The sequence below is a fragment of the Centropristis striata genome, chromosome 9, assembly GCF_030273125.1.
Source record: "Centropristis striata isolate RG_2023a ecotype Rhode Island chromosome 9, C.striata_1.0, whole genome shotgun sequence".
In the NCBI taxonomy this organism is placed as follows: Eukaryota; Metazoa; Chordata; class Actinopteri; order Perciformes; family Serranidae; genus Centropristis; species Centropristis striata.
The window spans coordinates 5,528,366-5,553,678 of record NC_081525.1 but is presented as its reverse complement, the minus strand read 5'-3'; the positions used below and the strand labels follow the sequence as shown (position 1 = coordinate 5,553,678).

The window sequence follows — 25,313 nt, the reverse complement described above, 5'->3', positions numbered from 1 at the left end:
AATGAGCACTACTTTCAGAAAATTAAAACGCTGCTTACATAAATGCATCAGTAATAATAATCCAATAATATATCTGGAATATATAAAACATCTGAGTGGGTCCATTCTGCATAATGAGAACTTTTACTTTTCGATACTTTAAGTACATTTTGATGCTGATACTTTTGTACTTTTACTTCAGTACGTTTTGAACACAGGACTTGTCACAGCAGTCCGGTATTCAAGTACAATAAAATACAATAGAATAAAATACTGAGGTAGCATAAATGAAAACAACAATAGAAAAAAACACAGAATAGAACAAGGACACTTAAGGAGTTAAAAAAAGAAGATCAGTTGGTAGGTTGGCAAGATGAAGGTAATTAAACTGATGATACGATGGCAACAATGCTATAGTGACTAGACGGTATATAATAATAATAATAGTCCAGTATATAATATAATATAATATGTAATAATAAATAGTAACAATATAAAATAAAATGAAAATAAATGAAATAATTATAAATAAAATAATATGATATATAATATATAAATATATAATAATAGTAATAATAATAAATAAGGCCGGTATAATAATAATAGTAGTATATTACAGTATATAGTAATAAAAATGTAATACAAATGTAATTAAAAAAACAACTAAAGTATATAGGACTGAATTCTGTAGTTAGACCATTACATTTTTTCCCCCATTTCCGTCCAATTTTTCTGGGCATGTCTAAAAACAATACCTTGATGACTTATGCTAATAATTCCAACACACGCGATGCCGTCAGATGAAATCGGAACGAAACTTACCGCACTTGCACTGTCGGACCTTTAACGTCGTGACACAGAACGGAAGTAAACAACAGTAGCGCCAAACATCTCATGGATCGATGGAAGATCTTTAGTCCGAGTTTAAGCTGAACGTTAACGCGTTGAATTAGCTGGAAAAATCAGTTGTTGTAGTGACGTTAATGGTTTTATTCACAATTAAACAAAATGGCTTCAGTTGAGTATTTGAGAGGGTTCGTCAACGAGCGACTGACTGCTGCTGCTGAAGAAATATTCGGAGTTTTTCAAAAAACTATCATCGAGTACGAAGAAAAGATCAACCATCAGCGGAAACTTTTGGATGTTGTTTGGGAACCCAAAATAAATTTACAAAATACAGGTTTGTAAAACGAATAATTTTGTTATTCTATGTTGTTTTTCTATTGGTCTGTCTGTTTGTTCTATTATCAATTGATTGTATATACCTAAAGCGTTTTCTTACTAGTTTGTTTCTATCCTGTTTTATTTATCCTGTTTGTTAATTACATTTATCTGATTTTTATGTCCCTGTGTCTTGTGAATTTGTGATCAAAATAACCACCGAAATAATATAAAATAACAGATGGTGAATAATGCTAATAATAATATAATGTACTGTAGAGCCTGTGCCTAAACTGAAAAATGAAGAATGTTCAGAAGGTGCAATATGGGTTAATAGAGACAGTATTTGTAAAGACATTTTAGAATAATAAGAAGGAAAGAATTCAGTAATTAATTAATTCATTAATTAATTAATCATTCTGTCTCTGCAGAGCTACTACAGCAGCAAATCTTTAAGGAGGAGGAGGAGGTGGAGGTGGAGGAGGGGAAGGTTCTGGCTGACCAGCAGCTATGTATTCAGGAGAGGACCTCCAGTCTGGACCCACAGGACCTAGAGCCTCCACAGATTAAAGAGGAGCAAGAGGAGCTGTGCACCAGTCAGGAGGGAGAGCAGCTGGAGGTGAAGCAGGAGACTGACTCCTTTCTGTTTGCTCCTTACGAGGAGAGTGACCACAGCGGAGATCAGATTCTGAGCTTCGGTACTTATGGTGCTGAGATTGTGGTGGAGGAAAACCCTTTGAGCGATATTTCATATATGAACTCTGTGGTATTAGAAGCAAACACTGACCACCAGCTCCTCTCTCACAACCTCCAAGAAGCTGAGAGCCAAGATCAGAAAGGAGGATGGCACGGAGACTCTGGATCAGCTAGAAATGCCGTGCCGAAATGTAAAAAAAGACTTCACAAAAGCAGACGTCACACTAACAATGTCAACAACCCAAAGAGAGATTCAGAGATTCCCGGTAATACTCAAACAAGTAAAAGGCCTTTCAAATGTGACACGTGTGGAAAAGATTTTAAGTTTAAGTCGTTTTTTGTGAGGCACCAGAGTGTCCACACAGTTCAAAATCGGTGCATTTGTAATGTCTGCGGGAGAAAATTATACGACACATCAGCATTGAAAAAGCATATAAGAATCCACACAGGCGAGAAGCCGTATAACTGTAAAGTATGTGGGAGAGATTTCAGATATAGTGGCGGCTTGGAAGTCCATATGAGAATCCACAGAGATGAAAAGCCATTTGTTTGCAATACATGCGGGAAATGTTTCAGATGTCTTAGTGTCCTGAATGCCCACTTGAAAATCCACACAGGTGAGAAGCCGTACGTTTGCAAGACCTGCAACAAAGGATTTTCTGAAATGTCAGCACTGAAAAGGCATATGAGAAGCCACACAGGGGAGAAGCCTTATAGTTGTAAAATATGCGGGAGTGATTTCAGATACAGCAGTGGCTTTCAAGCACACATGAAAAGAGCCCACACAGGTGAGCTCAATATGCTCTGATGCATCTCATTTAGCAAAAAAAATACAAGATTATATTAGGGTTGTCACGATACTAACATTTTCAACTCGATACCGATACTCAGGAAAATATTCGATACTCGATACCATTTTTGATACCACAAGGATAAAAACAAAGACCCCCAAATTTAACAGAAATATTTTTATTAGCAAAAAAAATGCAACATGTAAAAATGAACAGAACCACAGGTTAAATATTTATAATAAAAAACAGTTGTGCGAAAAGAAACTGCAACTATGATAACAAGCTTCAGATACTCGATACTTTTTAAAATGAGTATTGTATCCGGATACAACGTTTTAGTATCGATACTTTTTTGAGTATCGATACTTTTGACAACCCTTGATTATATACAGGAAAGGAGGAGCCTCGTATTTGTTAATATGTGGGAGATGATTACTTTCTAGTTTTATGGTCAAAACACTCAACAATAACTACAACACTTACAAAAACTTTTACTTGTATTAAATTTGTGATAAAAACACCTTGAGGATCAATAAATTAGAAAAACCATGAAGCTGAAAGTCTCAGAAACATGTTGTAATTAAAGATGAGATCTCGACATTTTAAAGTTTTTCTTCATACGACTAGTACTTTATATTTCTGTGAGCAACCCGTATTCTTTTAAACTCGTATTCTCAAGAAAGAGTGTTGTCCAATGTTACTGAAGTGATGGTGTGATCTTGATGGTTGTTGCTTTTGCCAAATGTCGATTTATGAAACATCTTAATCACTTTTAGTTTAAACTACCTCAAATTGTGTTTGATAGTTCCATGTGAAGCCTCCTGCACATCTTTGCACAGAGTCAGATTTGACATTTGAAAACAACTGACGTCACTGTTTTATATTACCATGTAAGAAATCCTATTAGATGTCAATGTGCCTTCCTTTTAATATTTTGTTACACTACCTCATGTAAATGTCTTTTTTTCCCCAAATGATTATTGATTATCATGTTATTTTCCTGTTACTGCCAGTTTGATTTGAAGACTAAATGCCAAAAATGTTCATGTCATGTAACACAGTCCATGTAACACTTAGTTTCATTAAAAGGCAGTTGTGACTAATTGTGAATTTGCTGCTCTTTTCCTTCTCATAAGTTTGGACACCTTCTCATTCAGTGTTTTTTTCCCATAATTTAGTTGAGAAAGGGCAAGACCAAAATAAATGAAAAACATATTCAGGGTGTATGGCAAAGCTGTTTACTTTGGAAAAGTCTGCAAAAAGGGTTTCAATATGGCCTCCTGGAGGTCATGTGACAAATTAAAGCATTGCTATTGGTTCCCTATACTCTTCCCTCTTTTTCAAGTATCGCATCACGCAAAAACATGCATTGTAGAAATCTGACAGGCGAAAAATGGGTATGTTGCCTGAGGGCAACACTGTACCATAGAGCAGCTATTCTCAACCTTGGGGTCCTGACCCCAATTGGGGTCGCAATTGATTTCTGGGGGTCGCCAAATCATTTTGGAAGTCAGATCTGTCTCCACTGTGTTAAAGTGTTCATGTGTTAATGTGTTTTAGTCTTTATGGTCACTTAATGTCTTTTTTTTGGTCATTTTGTGTGTTTTTTGGTCATTTTGTGTCTTTTTTTAATCATTTTTTGGTCAATTTGTGTCTTTTTGGGTAATTTTGTTTCCTTTTTTTTGGTCATTTTGTGTCTTTTTTGTCATTTTGTGTCTTTTTTTGGTCATTTGTTTCCTTTTTGGGTCATTTTGTGTCTTTTTTTGGTCATTTTGTGTCTTTTCTGGTAATTTTGTGTTTTTTTTGGTCATTTTGTTTCTTTTTTTATCATTTTGTTTCCTTTTTTAGGTCATTTTGTTTCTTTTTTGGGTAATCTGAACTCAGCGTGTGAGATTCTGTTCAGTGAGCGGGGGTCTTTTTTTGGTCATTTAGTGTCTTCTTGGTCATTTTGTGTCTTTTCTGGTCATTTTGTGTCCTTATTGGTCATTTTGTGGTCATTTTGAGTCTTTTTTGGTCATTTTGTTTCCTTTTTTTGGTCATTTTGTTTCTTTTTTGGGTGATCTGAACTGTGCGTGTGAGATTGTGTTCAGTGAGCGGGGGTCGCGGACAACATGCATGTTAAATTGGGGGTTACGACTCAAAAAGGTTGAGAACTACTGCCATAGAGGGTTAATATCACTGTGGTAAAGCAGAAGAGGAGCACATTCCTGCACTGGTCACTAGATAATTCGTACATCCCGCCACCAGGTGTCGCTGTGAGCAGCGCTGCCCGCTCTTTTCCTCCCGTCTCTCTCTCTTTCCTCTCCGTTGTTTACGTTCATCAAACAACATGGAGGACGAGGTGGATGTTGACATCGAAGGAGACGAGTTTGAAGGCAATATTAGGTGAGAATACTAACTATTTCTCATTAATTCACACCCACACCGTCTGCAGGTGTTGTTAGCTGTAGTCCACGCTGGTTTACGGAGACCTGGTTGTAGTTTTGAGTCCCGCAGTGCAGGGATGGCTAGCTTTCTCCTCAGCCTCTTTTCTTTCCGTTGCAGCGAGCTGGATGGAGGAGGTCTAGTCCAGGAGCACTTCATTCAGTCTGCGTGGAAGAGCAGCGCAGGGATACTGGTATGAGTACACCAAGCTAAAAGTCCTTCAGCTGAATACTGTGAGGCTGCTAATGCTAAATGCTAATGTTTGTGTTGACTGTGTTGTGCAGCCATGGGAGCTGGACAGCTCCATCAGCCCGGAGAACAGGGAGGTGATAGAGAGGATGCTGCTGGAGGAACAGGATCCTTTCACTGACGTCACATGCATCACACAACTTCTCTAGCTTTACCGCAAACTGCACAGCTGTCTATGGCTGATTTAATCTTACATGCATACAACTAAAACCGCTAATTAATTTATTAATTTGCACTAAAGCTTTGCACTAAATCTATGCACGACACTTTGCTATGTTATTAATACTATTACTATTATTATTATTATATATACTGTTGCTGCCATTATTATTACTATTACTATTACATATTATTACTATTGTTATTATATACTGTAATATAGTTATTACAGTTATATAGTTACTATATACTGTAATATAGTACTATTATTATTATACCGGCCTTACCAGCCTTATTTATTTATTATTATTATTATAACTATTATTATTATATATTATATATCATATTATTTTACTAATAATTACTTTATTTATACTTTTCATTTTATTTCTATATTGTCTATTATCTATTATTACATATTATATTATATATAATATATACTGTACTATTATTATTATTATTATATACCGTCTAGTCACTATAGCATTGTTGCCATCATATCATCAGTATAATAACCTTCATCTTGTCAACCATCCTACCAACCGATGTTCTTTTGTAACTTCTTAAGTGTCCTTGTTCTGTTCTATTCTGTGTTTTTTTCTATTGTTGTTTTTATTTATGCTACCTCAGTATTTTATTCTATTGTATTTTATTGTACTTGAATACCGAACTGCTGTGACAACCGAATTTCCCTTCGGGGATGAATAAAGTAATCTATCTATCTATCTATCTATCTATCTATCTATCTAATGACAGAGATTAGATAGATAGATAGATAGATAGATAGATAGATAGATAGATAGATATACTTTATTTATCCCAAGCTGGGAAATTACAGTGTAGCAGCAGCATTACACACAGAGACAATAACAACACAATTAAATAATTTATTATTATTATATTATTATTTATTTATTATAAATAAAAAGAACAACCTAGGCGTACGTCAAGTAATAAAATATAAAAATACAATAAAATGTAATGTAAAAATACAAATAAAGTGTCTAAAAAAGGAGTATGTATTAAGGAGTAGAATTCCAGTGCAGAATAAATATGAATATGCAGTATAAAAATGTTGGTGCTATGAAACAAATAAGGTGCAATGAACCCTTAATAGGGCACTCATTGAAATACTTGCAAATTCCAAATTTCAACCCTAGAGAATATGGGAGGATGTTACATACTGCCAGAATGTTTAATATGTATATAGAATATGTATTTTGAGAAAAAAGTTACAAATTTATGACAAAAAAAAATCACAAATTAATGGTAAAAAAAAAGTTACAAATTTGTGAGAAAAAAAATCTCAGATTTATGACCAAAAAAATCTTAAATTAACGGTAAAAAAGTTCCAAATTTGTGTCCAAAAAATCTCAAATTTATGGTAAAAAAGTTTGAAGAGATTAAAGTGGCAAATTTATGAGAAAAAATGCGCTGATTTATGAGATTTAAAGTGCTGATTCTGTGAGAAAAAAGTTGCCTTCTTCACTTTTTTTCTCGTAAATCTGTGACTTCGCGCAGATTTACCACTTTAAATCTCTTAAATCTGCGACTTTCTTTCTTGTGGATTTGCCACTTGCCTGATATTTGCTGATTAGCTGGAAGAAAAATCCATGTGGTTCTACGACCAAACAGAGAGACATGGGGACCCCATTTTGGATATCCGCTGAAGTTACCAAATATAGTTCTTCGCCTGATAAAGGGTTAAAGACACAAGACAGAAAAAGAAAAAAATTATCACAGTTAGAAATGTGCATATGTGAATGATTCATATTTTAATTTATTTTGTATGAAAGTGATTTATAGTAGTAAAATTAGCAGCCAATTTTTAATTGTTACAGCTCTCTGAATTTTAAGATCTGCATATTTTTTAGTGCTTTCCTTTTCAAGTGAGTTTGAATAATAATGCACTGCATATTTATTTAGATCTATAGATTGTGTTATATAGTCAGGGTGATAAAATCATTGGCCAGACACAAGAAACTTGTATTATTATGAGAGCTGATAACAGGGAGCCAAATTTCTTTCATTGACTGAACAAGTGCAGCAGCTACATTGATACAGTTAGTGGCGGGGTCTAGTCAGCAGTATTAAGTATTTAATACTTTAACATGTCTGATTTGAAAGAGTATATCAAAGTGTGTATAATCTACAGGTTTTGAACTTCTCTTTAAAGTAAAAAAATGTGAAATTGTCAGTTATTGTGTAGTATCAGCAGGTAATTATCGGTCATCTGTATTGGCTGACAAAAAATTAATGCAGCCCAGGTTTGGATAACACTCAGTATTAAAGTTATTGGTCCTGAACCACACTCAGATACTACCTGACAGGTGAGGGGATTCCCAACCATATTTGGGAAAGCGACGCTAACAACGAGCCCAAAGTAAAGAAGTAAGTCAATCCTTTCTGCAGCCTTCTCATGACAAGAGTACACCTCATGTTATTAGCATTCATCTCACTCTTTTACCTGTTGGATGTTCAGGTCTCCAGCAAAGACGTCGGCCTCGGCCTCAGGCTCGTCTTCTCGGTGGTCCAAACAGGAGAAAGAGCTGTTTGAGGACGGACTGGTATGTGTACCTTGTCTCCGGGTAGCTCGGGTTTATATATAAGACACTCTGTGAGCTTATTGTGTGACCCATAAGAACCCAGACACAGTAATCCTTAAAGGAAACTTATGGGGGATATACCACATACCAAGTGGACCACATAGAACACATTTATGATGTTTTTAAAAAAAAAAATACTACCCCTAAGTGTCAAAGATCTGTGATATATACGTTACATTGGGCGTTTATGGTATTTATGTTTATGATATTTCTAATTTTTAAATGAATAAACTAGACACATTATCTGCTTACAGATACAAATATACTAGACACAAATTTTCCTTTTTCTCTGCATCTCCACAACATATATCAAAAGTGTGACATTAATAATGCTGTTTAACAACAAATTCATAATAAATCAATACTAAATAAAAACAAATAACCATTTGCCTTTTTGTTTTCATCTCCATAACATATATCATAATTGTGACTTTAATAGTGCTGTTAGACAACAAATTCATTTCAGATTTGTTTTTAAGTAACAAAATAATCATAAATAAATAATAAATAAATATAAATTACTGCCTTAACCCATAAGAACCCATGGTGACAACCGTGTATCAAACACTTTAAATCTTCTTCTAGAATCTCCCATATTCAGTTCTATGCTTCACCTTAGCTCATTAAATCCCTAAGTGACGTAAACTGTGTGACTGGAAACAGAAATGTAAAAGTAGCTAATTTTAAAAAGCTTATTTTTTGTTACTAGGCTAAGTTTAAACCCATTTAACAATTCTAATGCGTTAATAGGGTGTGCTGTGTTGCATTTAACTTGTTCTGATCACTTTTCCTGAACAAATTAAAGTCACAATTTTGATATATGTTATAGAGATGCAAACAAAAAGGCAAATTTGTGTCTCTGTACGCAGAAAATGTGTCTAGTTTTTTTCTATTTTAAAATAAAAAAATATCATAAACATAAATACCATAAACGCCCATTGTAACGTATATATGTCACATCAAAGATATTTGACAGTTAGGGGTAGTTTTTTTTTTAAAAACATCAGAAATGTGTTCTATGTGGTCCACTTATAGAACATATCCTTTAAGGATAACTGGGTCTGGGTTCTTGTGGGTTAAAGGTAAATTATGGGGGATTAACCACAGATCAAGTGGACCACATAGAACACATTTATGATGTTTTTAAAAAAAAAAATACTACCCCTAAATGTCAAAGATCCGTGATGTGACATATATATATACACGTTACATTGGGTGTTTATGGTATTTATGTTTATGATATTTCTTATTTTTAAATGAATAAACTAGACACATTATCTGCTTACAGATACAAATACATTAGACACAAATGTTCCTTTTTCTCTGCATCTCCACAACATATATCAAAAGTGCGACATTAATAGTGCTGTTTAACAAGAAATTCTTTTTCAGATTTCTTTTTAAGTAACAAAATAATAATAAATCAATAATAAATAAAAACAAATAACCATTTGCCTTTTTGTTTTCATCTCCATAACATATATCATAATTGTGACTTTAATAGTGCTGTTAGACAAAAAATTCCATTTCAGATTTGTTTTTAAGTAACAAAATAATATTAAATCAATAATAAATAAATAAATATAAATAACACTGCCTCATTGGATGGCTTCTCAACAAGCTACTGTAGCTGAAATACACACTTATGTTCTTGAGAAAACATACATGAACATTACTAGAACATTTAAAATGTTTGTGACACAGTGTCACGGTGGGTTCTTATGGGTTAATAGCAGGTGGCTAATGTGTGTTTTTCTGCAGGCTCAGTTTGGTCGAAGGTGGACTAAGATTGCCAAATTAGTGGGCAGCCGTTCAGTTCTTCAGGTCAAAAGCTATGCCAGACAGTATTTTAAACACAAGGTGAGACTTCTTTTTACTTTCTACCAAAGTTTTTCTGCTCCCTCAGTAGCACGCAGGCTTGGGACATTAGAAGATAAGCAATATTTTTGGTAACGCTTTATATTAAGGTCCTTGTAATAACCATTAATTAACAAGTAATAAGGCCCTTGTAAGTCCTTACAAGATGCTTATTAACATAATTGTGTGTTTATTAGCTTATATAAGTGTTAATAATGGCATTACAAACACCCATGACCCACCCATTATGTCTTTGCCATGCCTTTATTAATCTTATTTTGTTTGCTTATTGATATTAAAATATACTTTATTGCTCATCTATTATAAGTTAACTATGCTTTTTGCAACTACCGGATCTAAAGCGAGAACAATGCCTTATTACTTGTTAATTAACGGTTATTAAGGACCTTATTATAAAGCGTTACCATATTTTTTTATCATCTACATATTTTTTAAAGGCTAAATCAGAACCCAGAGCTGCAGCTCCTGCGCTACAGCTACAACCTCCTGAGCCCACCTCCAGTCATGCATCCACTCTGACAAACACGGTCCGCATAGAGAAGCTCTCTGATGAAGAGAACGAGGAAGTAGACATCACCGACGACCTGAGCAGTGATGAAGATGGTGATAAACCGCAGGCTGTTATCAAAACTGAGTTCTTTGAGCCGAAGCAGCCGACAGACCCTGAGATCCAGTCAGACACAGAGGAGCAGGAAGAGGCGGGTCTGACTGGCCGACCCAGTCACAACTCAATGTCTCCACAACGCCCCCGGGCCTCGTCTTCCCTCCCGTCCTCAGAGAAGAGTGGCGTGACTGGGTTAGAGGAGAAGGGCAATGAGAGAGCATCACTTCCTCTAAAAAACCTTCAGACAGGAGCTCAAACAGACCCGGAACAGATGACGGACAGGAATGAAGAGCAGAGCTCCCGATCTGAGAGCTCAGCACAGACAGGTCAACCAGAAGAGGCCTGTAGTGGCTCAGGTAAGACCTGGTCCTTTTATGTAAATCCCCCTCATTTTGTAAATCCTAAATCTAGGGCTGGGCGATATGGACTGAAGTCATAACCCGATATATTTAGGCTGAATATCGATATACGATATATATCCTGCTATTTTTATCACAAAGTGAGAGCAAATGTTCAGTCAAAGCTAAATATGACATGTCACAAGTGAACAAAAATACTGTATAACAGGAGTACCTTTTTTTTTTTTTTTAATCTAAGTGCCATAAAGTGCACATTTAAATAAAAAATATCTTAAATAAAAATAGCCTATGAAATTAAATAGGCCAATCTTTTTCTGAAATAAATATATTTATATTAGAAAAAAATAACAAACATTACAAAAGAACTAAATATGACAAACCCTAGTAAGGGCAGCATTTATATAGAAAGAAAGAAAGAAAAAAAATTGAACTATATCGATATATGCGATATGGTATAATTCCATATCACATTTAAAAATATATCGATATATCTTTTATATCGATATATTGCCCAGCCCTACTTAAATCTTTGCACTGGTTACCCGTTAGAACAAGAATTGATTTCAAAATACTGCTCCTGGTTTATAAAGCACTACACGGCCTTGCACCTCAGTACATCACAGATATGCTCATCACCTACACCCAGCAAGAACACTTGGGTCAACAGGCAGTGGCAACTTACTCATCCCTCACACCAGATCCAAAGAAGGAGAAGCAACTTTTAGTGTTTATGCCCCGAGAAAGTGGAACACCCTGCCTGACTCAGTTAAACATGCCACATCAGTAGCCATTTTTAAAAACAGATTAAAAACCTTAAAACCTTAAAAAATCTTTTTTCGACAGCATTCGGTTGAATTGTGTGCATGTGTGGTTGTGGGAGTGGGTGCACATGTGTGAGTAAGTAAGTGTATATGTGGTGAATATGGCATAGCTTGTCGACCTGCACTCTTCAATTAATTCGTAATTGATTTTTTGATTTTTTTTTTATTGTTTTTTTTTTCTGTGTTTTGTTTTGTTTTTTAACTGTAATGATGTATATACATTGTGAAGCACATTGAGTCTGCCTTGTGCATGAAATGCGCTCTATAAATAAAGTTGAATTGAATTAAATGTGAAGTTAAACTTCGGTTGTATTTGCCTCCCAGGTTCTGCTGATAAGACTGAGCAGAGTCCAGCTGACGGTCCAGAAGAAGACCAGGAGGAAGAGGAGGAGTCTGAGGATGAGGAAGAGGAGGAGCTGAAGCCCCCTGAGCAGGAAATAGAGATGGACATGGAGATCATCACAGAGGAAGAGAAACAAGCAATCCCGGAGTTCTTTGAGGGACGACCATCTAAAACCCCTGAAAGATACCTGAAGATCCGAAACTACATCCTGGATCAGTGGTAAAACTTTAACCCTTTATCAGGCAAAGAACTATATTTGGTAACTTCAGGTAATATTTCGAGAAAAATGTAGCAAATTTACTAGAATTAAAGTGGCAAATTTACAAGAAAAAAAAGTCGCAGATTTAAGAGGTTTAAAGAGGCAAATCTGTGCGAAAAAAGTTGCAGATTTATATGAAAAAAGTGGGAAAAAAGCAACTTTTTTCTCCCAGATTCACCACTTTAAATCTCATAAATCTACGCATTTTTTTCTCGTAGATTTGCCACTTTAATCTCGTAAACTTTTTTCTCAAAATATTTTTGTATGTTTTTTTTACATATTCTGGCAGTATGTCTCTAGGGTTGAAATTTGGAATTTGCAAGTATTTCAATGAGTGCCCTAATAAGGGTTAAAGTGGTGAATCTGGGAGAAAAAAGTAGCTTTTTCTCCACTTTTTTCTCGTAAATCTGCGACTTTTTTCGCACAGATTTGCCACTTTAAATCTAGTAAATAGTTCTTTGCCTGATAAAGCGTTAAACCCTGATAGGTAACTTCTAACACGACAACTCTGCAGAAAAAGCGCTCATCAGTTTTCTTCTTCACCAGGTTGAAGAGCAAGCCCAAGTACCTGAACAAGACGTCGGTCCGCCCTGGACTGAAGAACTGCGGAGACGTCAACTGCATTGGGAGAATACACACCTACCTGGAGCTCATTGGAGCCATCAACTTCAACTGCGGTAACTTTAGTGAACCTATGACAGCTTTTTTATCTTCTTTTTTAAAAAATCGGATTTTCCTTTCTTTTGGAAAAAAATGTCATTGCAGTTATTTTGATAAAGCAATTCACAATATTGGAGGGAAGTGTAATTTTAACATTAGTGTTAAAATCATAGACTTTATAAATAATGGACGTAGTCACCGTGATGTCACCCATTGGTTTGTGGCCCGTTGGAAGCATCGAATTCAGCGTTGGACTCGTCGCGAGGAGAGGGATCTGATCACTGACTACAGCCTCTCTACACCTCAACCTGACTGAGAGAAGCTGCTGCTAATTCATGTTAGCATTAACTGGAGCATTAGCTGGGATGTTAATTTTTGTCTAGCAAAAAAACTAAAACGAAATGTACATTACTTACCTCAGAAAAATGGAAAAAAAGCAGCGACTCCTTGGAGTGTCTGTTAGTCCAACCAAACGCTGAACAATTTTTAATGAACAAAACGTTCTCATTAAGTAAAAATACAGTGTGAAAGGGTCAAGCCACGCCCCAAATCATACGATTCTTTGTCTTCTATTTTCTTCTAAATCGGGCCATTATTTGAATTATTAACATCAAATTGTCTTGAAGAAGATTTTTTACTAGTGATTGAGACCATAGTGTTGTCCTAAAAAATTTCTGAGGTAATAAATCAAGTAAGTTTTCTCCTTTTGCGTTGAAATAAACTGACAGATTTTTTTTCCCAGCCACACTTAGCGCCCCCTGCTGGAATTTTTCGGTAGAATGCAGATTAAAGGCACTTCCTGGTTTGCCTCCCTGCGCAAACCCAGAGGTTGCCGCCTGGTTAAAATATATTCAAATGTGATTTTTTTTTTATTGTTGCAAGGATCTGTACCAAACAAAGATCTCTCCTTAAGTCTATAGAATAAGATTTATAAACTGGGACATTCCTACAGCACCACTCCTGTGATTTGGATTTTTCACTAGTCTGTATTGAGATTTCAATAAAATTCCAATTAATGGTTCAGCCTTATTCTCTCACAGAGCAAGCGGTCTATAATCGGCCAAAGGTGGTGGACCGCTCCAAGCATAAGGTGGGCAAAGATGTGCTCGAGGCGTACCAGCTCGCCCAGAGACTTCAGAGCATGGTAGGTTACCATAAACTCCCATAAAAACACCCAATCTCAAGCATCTGAACTATGAGTTGACTGGATCTTGTTCTAACTGCTTACTGGCTGCATGTTTTAGCGGACCAGGAAGCGGCGTGTGCGGGACATATGGGGAAACTGGTGTGACTCCAAAGATTTGGAGGGACAAACATATGAGGTATGGACACAGTCAGAAGATTCTTAACAATTTATTGGGTGAAGAACTCTATTTGGTAACTTCAGTGGACATCAAAATGGGGTCCTCATGTCTCTCTGTGTGGTCATAGAACCACATGGACTTGTACGAGGAGAACTTGACTATGACTATATATTTAGGTCAAGTATGAATAAAAATAAAAATACAAACTGGGGGGGGGGGTTTGCAAATTTACTAGATTAAAGTGCCAAATCTACAAGAAAAAAATGTGCAGATTTAAGAGTGGCAAATCTGCCCGCAAAAAGTCGCAGATTTACGAGACAAAAGTGGGGGGAAAAACAACTTTTTTCTCGCAGATTCACTGCTTTAAATCTCATAAATCTGCACATTTTTCTCGTAAATTTGACACCCTAATCTCGTTAAAAAAAAATTTCTCCAAATATTACCCCCCTCCGCCAGCTCCGTATGTTTTTTTTTTTTTTAACATTCTGGCAGTATGTAACATTCTCCAATATTCTCCAGGGTTGAAATTTGGAATTTGCAAGTATTTCAATGAGTGCCCTATTAAGGGTTAAGCAAAGTAATGATCACTGGGTGAATTCACATTTAATATATTTACTGTCTTGGTGTTTTCTTCAGCATTTGACAGCTGAGGAACTGGCTCTGCGGAGAGAGGAGATGAAGAAGCAGCCTAAACCCTGCAAGATCTCCAGATTCAGGGGGTGAGCTTACAGCATGTGCAACAGACAGACGGCTTTGTGATTAAATATTAATATATGTGTAACTACTTTCACTCCTTTTTCTAGGTCTTTTGATCCCTTCCAGTTGATTCCCTGCAGGTATTTTGGAGAGGATGTGCAGGTCAGTGGCCAAATTATCCCTCAGTCATCAGTAATGCAATGTGTCCTTCAAATCAAATCAAATCAAATAGTCTTTATTGTCATTATATAGTTCACTATACAACGAAATTTAAAGTGCCACTGCATAAGGTGCATAGTTATGACAATCATAACACAAAACAACATGAGTAAAAACATTTAAAAAATACCGAGCTAAACAAGGACAAAAACAAGAACAAGGACATGTGATGTAATAAATAAGTATAAAAATAAATAAATGGCTCCTTAAAATGCTATAATTTATACATGAGGTAAATTGAGTGTTTTGCAAGAATGATTTAATCTGAGATTTTGTAAGCATAACCTGAATAATTTATTTTTTAAGCTTAATTAAAACTTGTTTTCCGCTTTTTTCCCCAGGAACCATTCCAGGTTATTGTGTGTGCAGAAACTCTTCTCATAATGGACATGGTATGCTTTACACACAACCATGCATGCTGAATGCGTTTTCCCTTTGATATCACACTGACATGTTAAGATTCAGTTGTGTGTTACATGCACCATACATTGATTAACTTTAGTTCATTCCACTGACCTTTAAGGCAGGCCTATAAATGATTCCCTGTATTTCTAATTTTACAATCTTAAAACAAGTGTTTTATCCATTCGGCCATTAATGTATTGTATTTTCTATTTTCCAAAAATGATCATATGTGTTGTCAGCATGCCCACGTGTCTCGGGGGGAAGTCATTGGCCTGCTCGGAGGAACTTTCAGTGAAGAAGAGAGAATATTAAAGGTAGGGAAAGAGCTGGAAACAACAATTTGGACAATGAAGATAGCTTTTATTTGCTATTAGGGTTGTCAAAAGTATCAATACTCAAAAAAGTATCGATACTAAAATGTTGTATCCGGATACAGTACTCATTTTCAAAAGTATCGAGTATCTGAAGCTTGTTGTCAGAGTCGCAGTTTCTTTTTGCACAACTGTTTTTTATTATAAATATTTAACCTGTGGTTCTGTTAATTTTTACATGTTGCGTTTTTCTTGTTAATAAAAATATTTCTGTTAAATTTTGGGGTATTTGTTTTTATCCTTGTGGTATCGAAAATGGTATCGAGTATTGAATATTTTCTTGAGTATCGGTATCGAGTTGAAAATTTTAGTATCGTGACAACCCTATTTGCTATACAAAGTGTTTTAACATTTGTTAAATTTGCAGATCTGTGCAGCGGAGCCATGCAACAGTGTGAGTACCGGTCTGCAGTGTGAGATGGACCCGCTGTCTCAGACTCAGGCCTGTGACGTGCTGTCCTCTCTGGGCTTCAGCGTAGTGGGCTGGTACCACTCACATCCCACCTTCCACCCCAACCCGTCAGTGCGGGACATAAACACACAGGACCAGTTTCAGGTGAAATGGATGGATGAGCAAGGCCACACTGGAGTTTGTCTGTTTGAACATGCGATTTGATGCCTTTTTGTCCTGATGTTCCAGAGTTATTTCTCCCGTGGCGGAGCCCCCTTCATCGGGATGATTGTGAGCCCGTATGACCCAGCAAACCCATCCCCCCACTCCCAAACTACCTGCTTGTTGGTGAAGGAGAGCCAGGAGCCTTCAGGCCCACAGAGTATGTTTAACACACACACACACCAACACTGCCGGTAGACTGTGAGCAGCCAGAGTCAGAACATGCTGCAGAAAAATGTTGCAGAAGCAGAATTGAGCATTTTAGTCTCAAAGTAGAGATGGGCTAGTCTGGCTATGTAAACATCAATTTCTGTCGCTCTACATACGTCATCTGGTATAACTGATCTGATTGGCTAAGAGCTACGTACAGACGCTTATGATAGACATTCATAGCGCCCAATTAACGGCTCTAGAGGATCGTAAACCACGCCTCCTCTACGGAGAAATGAACGGCTGGTTTCCAGACTAATCTCATTTGTGATTAGTCTGGTGTTAGCCAGGCTATAAATGAGTAATAAACAATCAATGATTAGTTGATAGAGCTGAAAAATATAATTATTCAGTTAAACAAATTATAATTAAATAGGACATTAATGTATGTCATGAATTCATTTCTAAATATACCTTTCTTTTATTCTTCCTTATATCTATTTTTACTGTAAAATAGTCAAATTTTCATGTCAGAAAAACAGAAACCCTTTTTCAGCTTTGTGAGGGGCATTTTGTAGCGTCTTCTCTTCTTGTTGTTGTTGTTTTTTTCATCACAAACCACTGCACACACTAGAGCAGCTGTAGCCAAAAGCTGCTTCTCCTCCATTTTGTAAGTTTTTACTAAAAGCATGGTAGGAAAAAACATGCTAAAAGAATCTAGTTGTAGTCTTGTAAATAGTTACCCTGCAAGATTCACAGTCGGTCTAAAATCTCAGTCTGAGACTAAAAACTCTAAACACATTACAGCATTACGAGGATGGATGCAGGGAAAAGACACAAGTGAGGGAATGGAGGATGTGAAATAGCATTTTGGGATGAACCTTCTCTCTCTGTCTCTCACCCAGAGCTGCCCTACAGATTCGACTTCCTGTCATCACAAGACATTCCAGACTGGGAGCAGACGTTGAGGAGAGCTCAGTGGATCATCCACAAATACTGTCAAACACCCGGGTGAGTGAGAATCGACACTGGACCCGTCCATCGTCCTGACACACAAAGCTAATCCTGGCCCATTGTGATAAGGAATAGTTTGTATGTAAAATAAAAAATGCACTGAAAGCATCAAGTGATCTGCTTGATGCTCCAATGGCACACAGCAAACATCAGATTTGAAATGCCAACACAGAGGCATCAGTATTTACAGTAGTGTTCAAAATAATAGCAGTCCATTGTAACTAACCAGATTAATCCAGGTTTTCAGTATATTTTTTATTGCTACATGGCAAACAAGGTACCAGTAGGTGCAGTAGATTCTCAGAAAACCAACAAGACCCAGCATTCGTGATATGCAGCTCTTAAGGCTGTGTAATTGGGCAATTAGTTAAAAGGGGTGTGTTAAAAAATATAGCAGTGTCTGTCGTTGACTCTACAAACTCAAAACTATTTCGTACAAACTTTTTTGTTTCTAGGATTTAGCAATCCTGTGAATCACTAAACTAAAATTTATTTGTATGACCACAGTTTTTTATAACTGCTTCACATCTGTGTGGCATGGAGTCAACCAACTTGTGTCACCTTTCAGCTGTTATTCCACTCCAAGATTCTTCATGAAATATTTCACTTTATATTTAACGAATCTATATAATGTATGAGTTTCACTTTCTGAAATGATTGACAAAAATATTGCATTTTTTCACAATATTCAAATTTTTTTAAATGTACCTGTAGATTCACAAAACCAAAAAAACTTTCCTCCAAAGACAAATTAAAGCTCTAACAAATTAACAAATTTCATCACATTCTGTGTGCCTCTCCCGGTCATCTTACAAACAAGGAATCATACAGGTGTTCTTATTAACTCATTACCTCTGAGCCCATAATGAGTGCTCTTCTCCGCCAAGTGGTGGGAGGTTTAAACAAAATACAAACAAACAAAATGGCTCTTACAATAACTATAACGTTACAAGATAATGAATTGCTGTTGCAAGGCTTATGCAGCAACCTGACTACAAATATGTAGTTAAGTTTGATGACCAGTAGATGTCAGTAAACGTTAATGATGGATGATACAGGATGGTTATGCTGACGTAGGTATTAAGGGTCTTCTTATTTTTAGTGTCTGACATGTGACAACACATCGGTTTTCATCTAGATCAGAAGAGGAAGAAGGATTCAAAACTTACTTAAGTTAAAGTGGTTTGAGATAAGCTGACAGACAAGTCAGCTTTTGCCATATTCAAAGTAAACCGTAATTGGATACCTTTTTATTCCTTTATTCCATGAAAAAAATAGTTTTACACACCTTCTCTAACCTTGTTTATATTTGCTTGACTATTTAAAACAAAGGTGTACTTCTAAACTCGTGCATTAGATGTTTTCAGTGCATTTTAAAACCTAATGATAGAGAATCTGTAGTAACTGTTCTTTTTCTATTCTGGGTAGGAGTGTGCAGATGGACAGATTCTTCCGGAAAGACTCCCATCTCACCTGTCTGGAGAAGGTCTGTCCTGCTCTGCTGTTTGCACATTTTATGCTACCTATACATCAGAAGACTTTGAAAAGATCTGGAAAAGACTCCTCCAGAATAAAGACTCAGCTCACACCTGCTCACATCTAAAGACAAGTGTTTAGAGTTTTTAGTCTCATAATGAGATTTTAGACAGACTGTCAATCTTGCAGGGTAACTATTTACAAGACTACAACTAGATTCTTTTTTAGCATTTTTTCCCCATCATACTCTTAGTATTACTTAAAAAATGGAGGAGAAGCAGCTTTTGGCTACAGCTGCTCTAATGTGTGCAGTGGTTTGTGTTGAAAAAAAAAAAACAAGAAGAAGAGGAGAAGACGGCACAAAATGCCCCTCACAAAGCTGAAAAAGGGTTTCTGTTTTTCTGACATGAAAAGTCGACTATTTTATAGTAAAAATAGATATAAGGAAGAATAAAGGAAAGGAAAATTTAGAAAGGAATTCATGATATACATTTATGTCCTATTTAATTATAATTTATTTAATTGAATAATTATATTTATCAGCTCTGTCAACTTTCATTTATTTAATGATACATTAATCATCGATTATTTATTACTTATTTATGTATATATTTATTTATATTTTAACTGGGTCTCCTTACTGTTCTCTTTACTAAGAAACAGCGCCCCCAAAAATAAATATGACATCACTATATTTTTTATTTAGGAATGAGCTTTTTAACATTATTGTGATGTTACTTTTTCCTGCCGAAGTGGTTTTACTGGCCGGTCTGGAACCGGGGACCTTTCCCCCGCTCATCTATTGGTTGTTGATTGTGTTACGTCACTGAGACTTGAGATAATATCAAACACGTTTGATTTGATCACAAACCCAAGACTAGGAAAAGACTGATATGAAACAGAGCAGATTACTACCTTAAACTGAACCATGGAGATGACGGAGCGCCGTGACTCCAGTAAAACTCCTAGATTTACTAAAGACTTTCATGTATTGCATTTATGTTTCGTCTTCGTCTAACTTCACTCCCACCTCTCTCCTCCCTGTAGATGCTGTCGTCTCTGGCCCGGTACCTGGAGCCCCTGCCAGATGAGGAGGGAGACCCCTTCCTCACCCAGATCCAGGCCCTTTTCCAGTCAGACTTCATTGCAAAGCAGCAGCCATGTGACCAGGAAGAGGAATCTTTTAATATCTCATCCAGACAAATGGACTCAGATGACTTTACTTTCGATCAGCTGATGGGCGAGGAGAGGCCCCAGGAGGGAGGAGGAGACTCTGATCTGGATTCTGGCAGAGCTTTAGACAGCGGTGCACAGACCTCAGACACTAAAAGCAGCACAGTTTTACATCTGGGCTCTGTGTTGTCGAGTGAACATGACTATCTACTGTGATGGACCAAATATTTCATCTTTCTCAAAAGTGTAGCCCTTTATGTAACCACAGTGAGGTTTTGTATCGAGATTACCGGCATACTTTAGTTTAATATTTTATTTTTTAGTGAAGAACTTTTAACCAAAAACTATGAAGGAAGTGTTATTGAGTGTGTTATTGTGAGAAAACATTTCACTTTTCAAGTTCTGCAGGTTTCTTTTAAACAGAATAAATATATTTTCATATTTTACCATGTTTGATATTATTTTTGTTGAGTAGCTCGAAACTATGTTGCAAAGTCTTCCAGTTATACTCATATTATCAGATTCACAGCAGCAGCCTTTCATTTAGGTTGGCACCAAGGTTATTATAGTTAATGAAAACTAACGAAATAACGAAAACTAGAATTGAAAAAACATTTTCGTTAACTGAAATAAAAATTAAAACGAGTTTTTAAAAAAACGATAACTAACAAACTGTATTTTGTGATTACAAAACTAAAATTATAGTGAAAATGTCCTTAGTTTTCTTCTTTGTCAACTTTTTTCATATGTAAACCTTTTTGGTTGATATGAAATCTATTTAATCTATTTGGTTTTATGACTTAATAAACTTATTGGGGCTGAGATGGATCAGACAAAGGAAATAAAGGAACATTTATTGTGACCTTATTGAATCTGGCACCCAACAAATACCCCATTACAAAAAAACTAACACTAAAACTAATAAAAACTAAACTAAAACTTAGCATTTTCAAAAAATAAAAACTCACTAAAACTAGCAAACTCACTCTAAAAACTAATTAAAACTAACTGAATTTGAAAACAAAAATTGACAACGAAATTAAAACTAAAACTAATGAAATATCCAAAACTATTATAACGTTGGTTGGCACACAGTAAAAGACAAAGTGAAAGACAACAAAAAAAAGTTTTTATTTAGAAATTCACAGTTTCTAATGGCACTACAAGTTTTGTAGTAACTCACTCCTGCTCAAATACTGTGCAGCTCTTCAGAGTAATCACAGAGAGAAAGAGGGATAGAGAGAGAGAAAAAGAAAAGATAGCACTTGACATGTAAGGTAGAAAAACAAAAAGGCATGAGGAGTCATACAAAGTGCACACTGAGCTCCTAGAATTTCTCTCCGAGGGCATTCTCCCTACTCGCTGTGTTACGGGATAAGTAGATTCAAAGTAGTCTCTCATAATAGACACACACACATACGTGAGATCAACAACAAATAAATTCTCACATGCATACAGGTTTACACACTCACAAACAAACATACACATTCAAAAAGGGTAAAAAAAACTCATGATTTGCTCAGGTTGTGGAACACAGAATCACATTAATAGTGTTCCAAATTAACCCATCTTTGCTGCGTTCCCTTTATTCAACAATTCATAACCTCCTTTTCACAAACCACAAGTTTCATTCAAGGTGGGGTGAACACATGAAGTCCAATAGCAATGACAAGCGAATAAAAAGACGAGTGTACAATGAGAGTGAGGATGCACAGAAGGGTCGGCATGAAAGCAGGCGGGTAGACTGATAAAGCGTTTCAAGCTCCTAAGTGGTTAGTTAAAGCAGGCATATTAAAACTTTTCTTCACAGTCACAGAAAGTCGTGCAATGGGGGAGGGGTCAGAGGAGACCTTGGTGGAGAAAAGATATGTTAAGAAAAAGAGGAGCTGGTCAGGAGCGGTAAGGACGCTCTGTTTGGGAGGAGAAAATTCTGTCTCTGTCAAAATGTACACAAGTCCAACCACCACAGAGCCAATCAGAAACTGCATACATCAAGAAAAATATACATTTTATTATTTAAAAACAAACAAAAATGAAAACCCCTTCACACATCTGAATCTCCCTACGCTGTTAAAACTAAATGTCAACGTAGGGCAGTCATGCAATCATGAACAGGGCGAGTTAAAAGAGCGATTCGACAAAGATGCTGAAACGAGCAAACAGACGACAGGACGATAAGAAGTTTAGCCTCTTTCTACAATAACTCAGCAGCTTGGAACATACACAAAAGCAGCAGGGTGACGATCCTAACAAGCATGTCGTTCTCTAACTCGATACTCAATTATCTTGGATATATGAGCTGCTGCAGGACATGTGGCTGCTATCATACTTGTCTGATTTATCAGGCTGAGGCAAACACAATAAGTGGGCTGCTATGTTTAAAAAAAAAAAAAAAAGAAAGAAAGAAAATAAGTCTGTGGTAGAGCCATGCGTCATTGTGGATAAGTGCATTTCACTGAAATATTTCTACGTAACATACTCGCATGGATAAACTACTTTGACACTGAAGGATTGGGAGACTGGCAAGCAAGTGAAGGATAAATCTGTTGTCATTTAAATAAATAAATAGATAGATAAATAAAACTGGTCCATCAGGCTCGGCTGCAGGGACCCAGTAGGGTGTGTAAGTGCGGTGTGTGTGTGTGTGTGTGTGTGTGTGTGTGTGTGTGTGTGACGTAAGTGTAAACATTCAGCTCTGCAACCCAATGTGCTCCGACAGTACATTGTGCCCTGAACAGGAAACTTATGCCCCCATACTGGTTGTGGGAATTCAAACAAACCACACCATCAATGATGAGAAGAGAGGAGCATGGCTCAGTTAGAGGAAAGAAAAAATAATAAAACCTAACAGTAAAGAGAATAAAACCCCTGGCTTGCCTCAGCTTGTTTCCTCACAGTCACAATATGTCCTGCAGCAGTGCAATTTCTCTTTATTTTGGTGTGTATGAGCGTGCTCTTTGGGCCCAGCCCAAACTAACTTAGAGTTCATAAAGTAATTCCTTGTGAGCTTGTAGGATCTACAGACAGCTGCGATTGTATTTGTAGAACGAGGTTAAACAGGGCACTAAACTGAGAGGACAAACATGTAAAATAATGTTCTTCATTCAGCTCTGATGGTTGGTTTGGATCAGACTGACAGAGACAGAGGAGGAGAAACAGAAAGTCTGGTGTACAATTTAAGTTGAACACCATGGTCCCATAACAAACAGCTGCAGTCGTGTTAGGATGCGATATAAAGACAGAATGGATGAAATGATGGCAATGAATAAACAAAAAGGAAGAAATAAAGGATACGAGAAGTAGTTTGTCATGCTCTCTCACGACGACACATTTCATTCAGAAGAGCAGCTTAATACTTCTTGATGCCCCCTGTAGGTGAAGGAACGTAGAGTCGAGGCCTCACTGTGCTCAGACGGGGGATAAAAACTTACTGGTGCTCAACTGTCAGAGGACAATGTGCTTTATCCAGTAGAAAAAAACATTTTTGAACACACTCCAATGGATTTGACTTGTATTAATGTGTCATCCCCACTGCAGTGTCTCTTTGTCCACATCAACATTTCTTTAAATTTCTTTTTTTTTTTTTTTTTTTAGCATTTAAAAGGTCTAGAACAGATATAAAGGCACGTAACCGTAAACAGCTCTTTGACAGGAGTGGATGAGGACTGGATGATGTTGAGCTACTGCTGCCACAGCCACTTTAGTTCCACGGTGTGCCTGGGTGCTCATGGGAAATGTGGTTCTTTGGGATGCAGTAAGACCTTCATCTCCTCACAAGTCTGCTACCATATAGTGTGTATGAGTAGAAAGTTGTGTAAAAGTGTGAGTGTTCAGACGTGTCCGGTGACGGCGGTCACCCCGATGGTCCCGACGCTGATCTCTTTGTTTCCCTTCATGAGCTGCTGCAGGCTGGGCAGAGACCCCACGCTGCCCCCCCGCATGGCGGGGAACTGCAGCTCCGTCTGCCGCGACTTCCGCCGCTTCATCGAGCGCTTCTCCTGCCGGGACTTGGTGGGAGGCTGCTGGAGGGAGAAGGGCAGGCTGTGTCCGTTGCACAGGCCTGTGGAGGGGAAGACGGGCGAGGGAGGGGGGAGGCGGCTTGTGTAGGACTCCTCGGAGTGGGTGGACGAGCTGCAGCTGCTGGTCTCTGAGGGGAACTCTTTGGAGGTGCAAGTGGGCAGCGCTGGCACCTCCTCTGCAGAGCAAGGGGGAGGAGGTGGTGGTGGGAGGGAAGGAGGAAGAGGAGGAGGAGGTGGAGGAGGAGGAGGAGGGGGTGGTGGTGGAGGTGGATGAGGTGCAGGGAGGCATGGGAGGAAGCCGTTGCAGTTTAGAGCCCCGTTAGTGAGCGGAGCAGAGGGATCGTCTGGCTTCAGGATCTCAACTTTATCCAACGACTTTGTTTTGCAGCGTTTTTTCTACAGGAGAAACACACGACAGAGGGAGTGGATGATGAATAAAACATGTAAGGGAAAGTAAACATACATCCAATAATGTAAATTCATGTTAACCACTTTTGTGCTCGGCACTAAGGTCACACAAATGGATCAAGGGTGGGAAAGTTTCATAGGGAAAGATGGAATCCAGGATTTGAATCCTATCCATTATCCAAACTACTTAAGTTTAAGTGAGTGATCGGTGCTGTGATACAAGTCTACAGTACATCACGCTTTATTCAGCTCATTAAATCATTTGGAAGATTGACATATTTTAATTTAATTTAAGGGACTTCAAGCTTGTTTTCAAAGTCAGACAATATGCCCACTAAGTTGGCTTGTTTCCCATTTGTACAGGCGTTAACTGGATTGACTTCATGTAAACCAGCATTCGTCATGACAACATGTTCTGGCAAATTAATTAAGTTGCCTACATGGGCATGGGCTACAATGGCGACAAAGTGCTAAAT

General features: G+C 37.2%; 3 protein-coding genes across 5 annotated transcripts in view; 2 read left to right on the top strand and 1 right to left on the bottom strand.

Annotated features, from left to right (window-relative positions):
- The first annotated feature begins 790 nt into the window (after positions 1–790).
- On the top strand, positions 791–3,760 carry LOC131977497 (zinc finger protein 514-like). Its single transcript, XM_059340826.1, has 2 exons — positions 791–1,159; positions 1,572–3,760. Exons 1-2 carry the CDS (start codon positions 988–990, stop codon positions 2,642–2,644), a joined length of 1,245 nt encoding a protein of 414 aa, XP_059196809.1. The 5' UTR covers positions 791–987; the 3' UTR covers positions 2,645–3,760.
- Positions 3,761–4,742: 982 nt separating this feature from the next.
- On the top strand, positions 4,743–20,841 carry mysm1 (Myb-like, SWIRM and MPN domains 1). The gene is made up of 20 exons (XM_059340816.1): positions 4,743–5,012; positions 5,172–5,244; positions 5,336–5,406; positions 7,776–7,850; positions 7,942–8,026; positions 9,827–9,925; positions 10,381–10,903; positions 12,052–12,289; positions 12,876–13,006; positions 14,030–14,133; positions 14,234–14,311; positions 14,930–15,012; positions 15,097–15,151; positions 15,550–15,600; positions 15,853–15,927; positions 16,352–16,540; positions 16,625–16,757; positions 17,653–17,758; positions 19,190–19,247; positions 20,285–20,841. The coding sequence occupies exons 1-20, from the start codon at positions 4,957–4,959 to the stop codon at positions 20,624–20,626; spliced, it is 2,625 nt and encodes an 874-aa protein (XP_059196799.1). The 5' UTR covers positions 4,743–4,956; the 3' UTR covers positions 20,627–20,841.
- Positions 20,842–21,522: 681 nt separating this feature from the next.
- The window catches only part of suco (SUN domain containing ossification factor), a 56,309-nt gene continuing 52,518 nt past the window's right edge, over positions 21,523–25,313 (bottom strand). For all 3 annotated transcript variants that reach the window (XM_059340813.1, XM_059340814.1, XM_059340815.1), the window contains one exon: positions 21,523–24,825. In XM_059340813.1, coding sequence (XP_059196796.1) covers positions 24,241–24,825 — 585 coding nt within the window. In that variant the 3' untranslated portion in view covers positions 21,523–24,240. The remainder of the gene's footprint in view (positions 24,826–25,313) is intronic.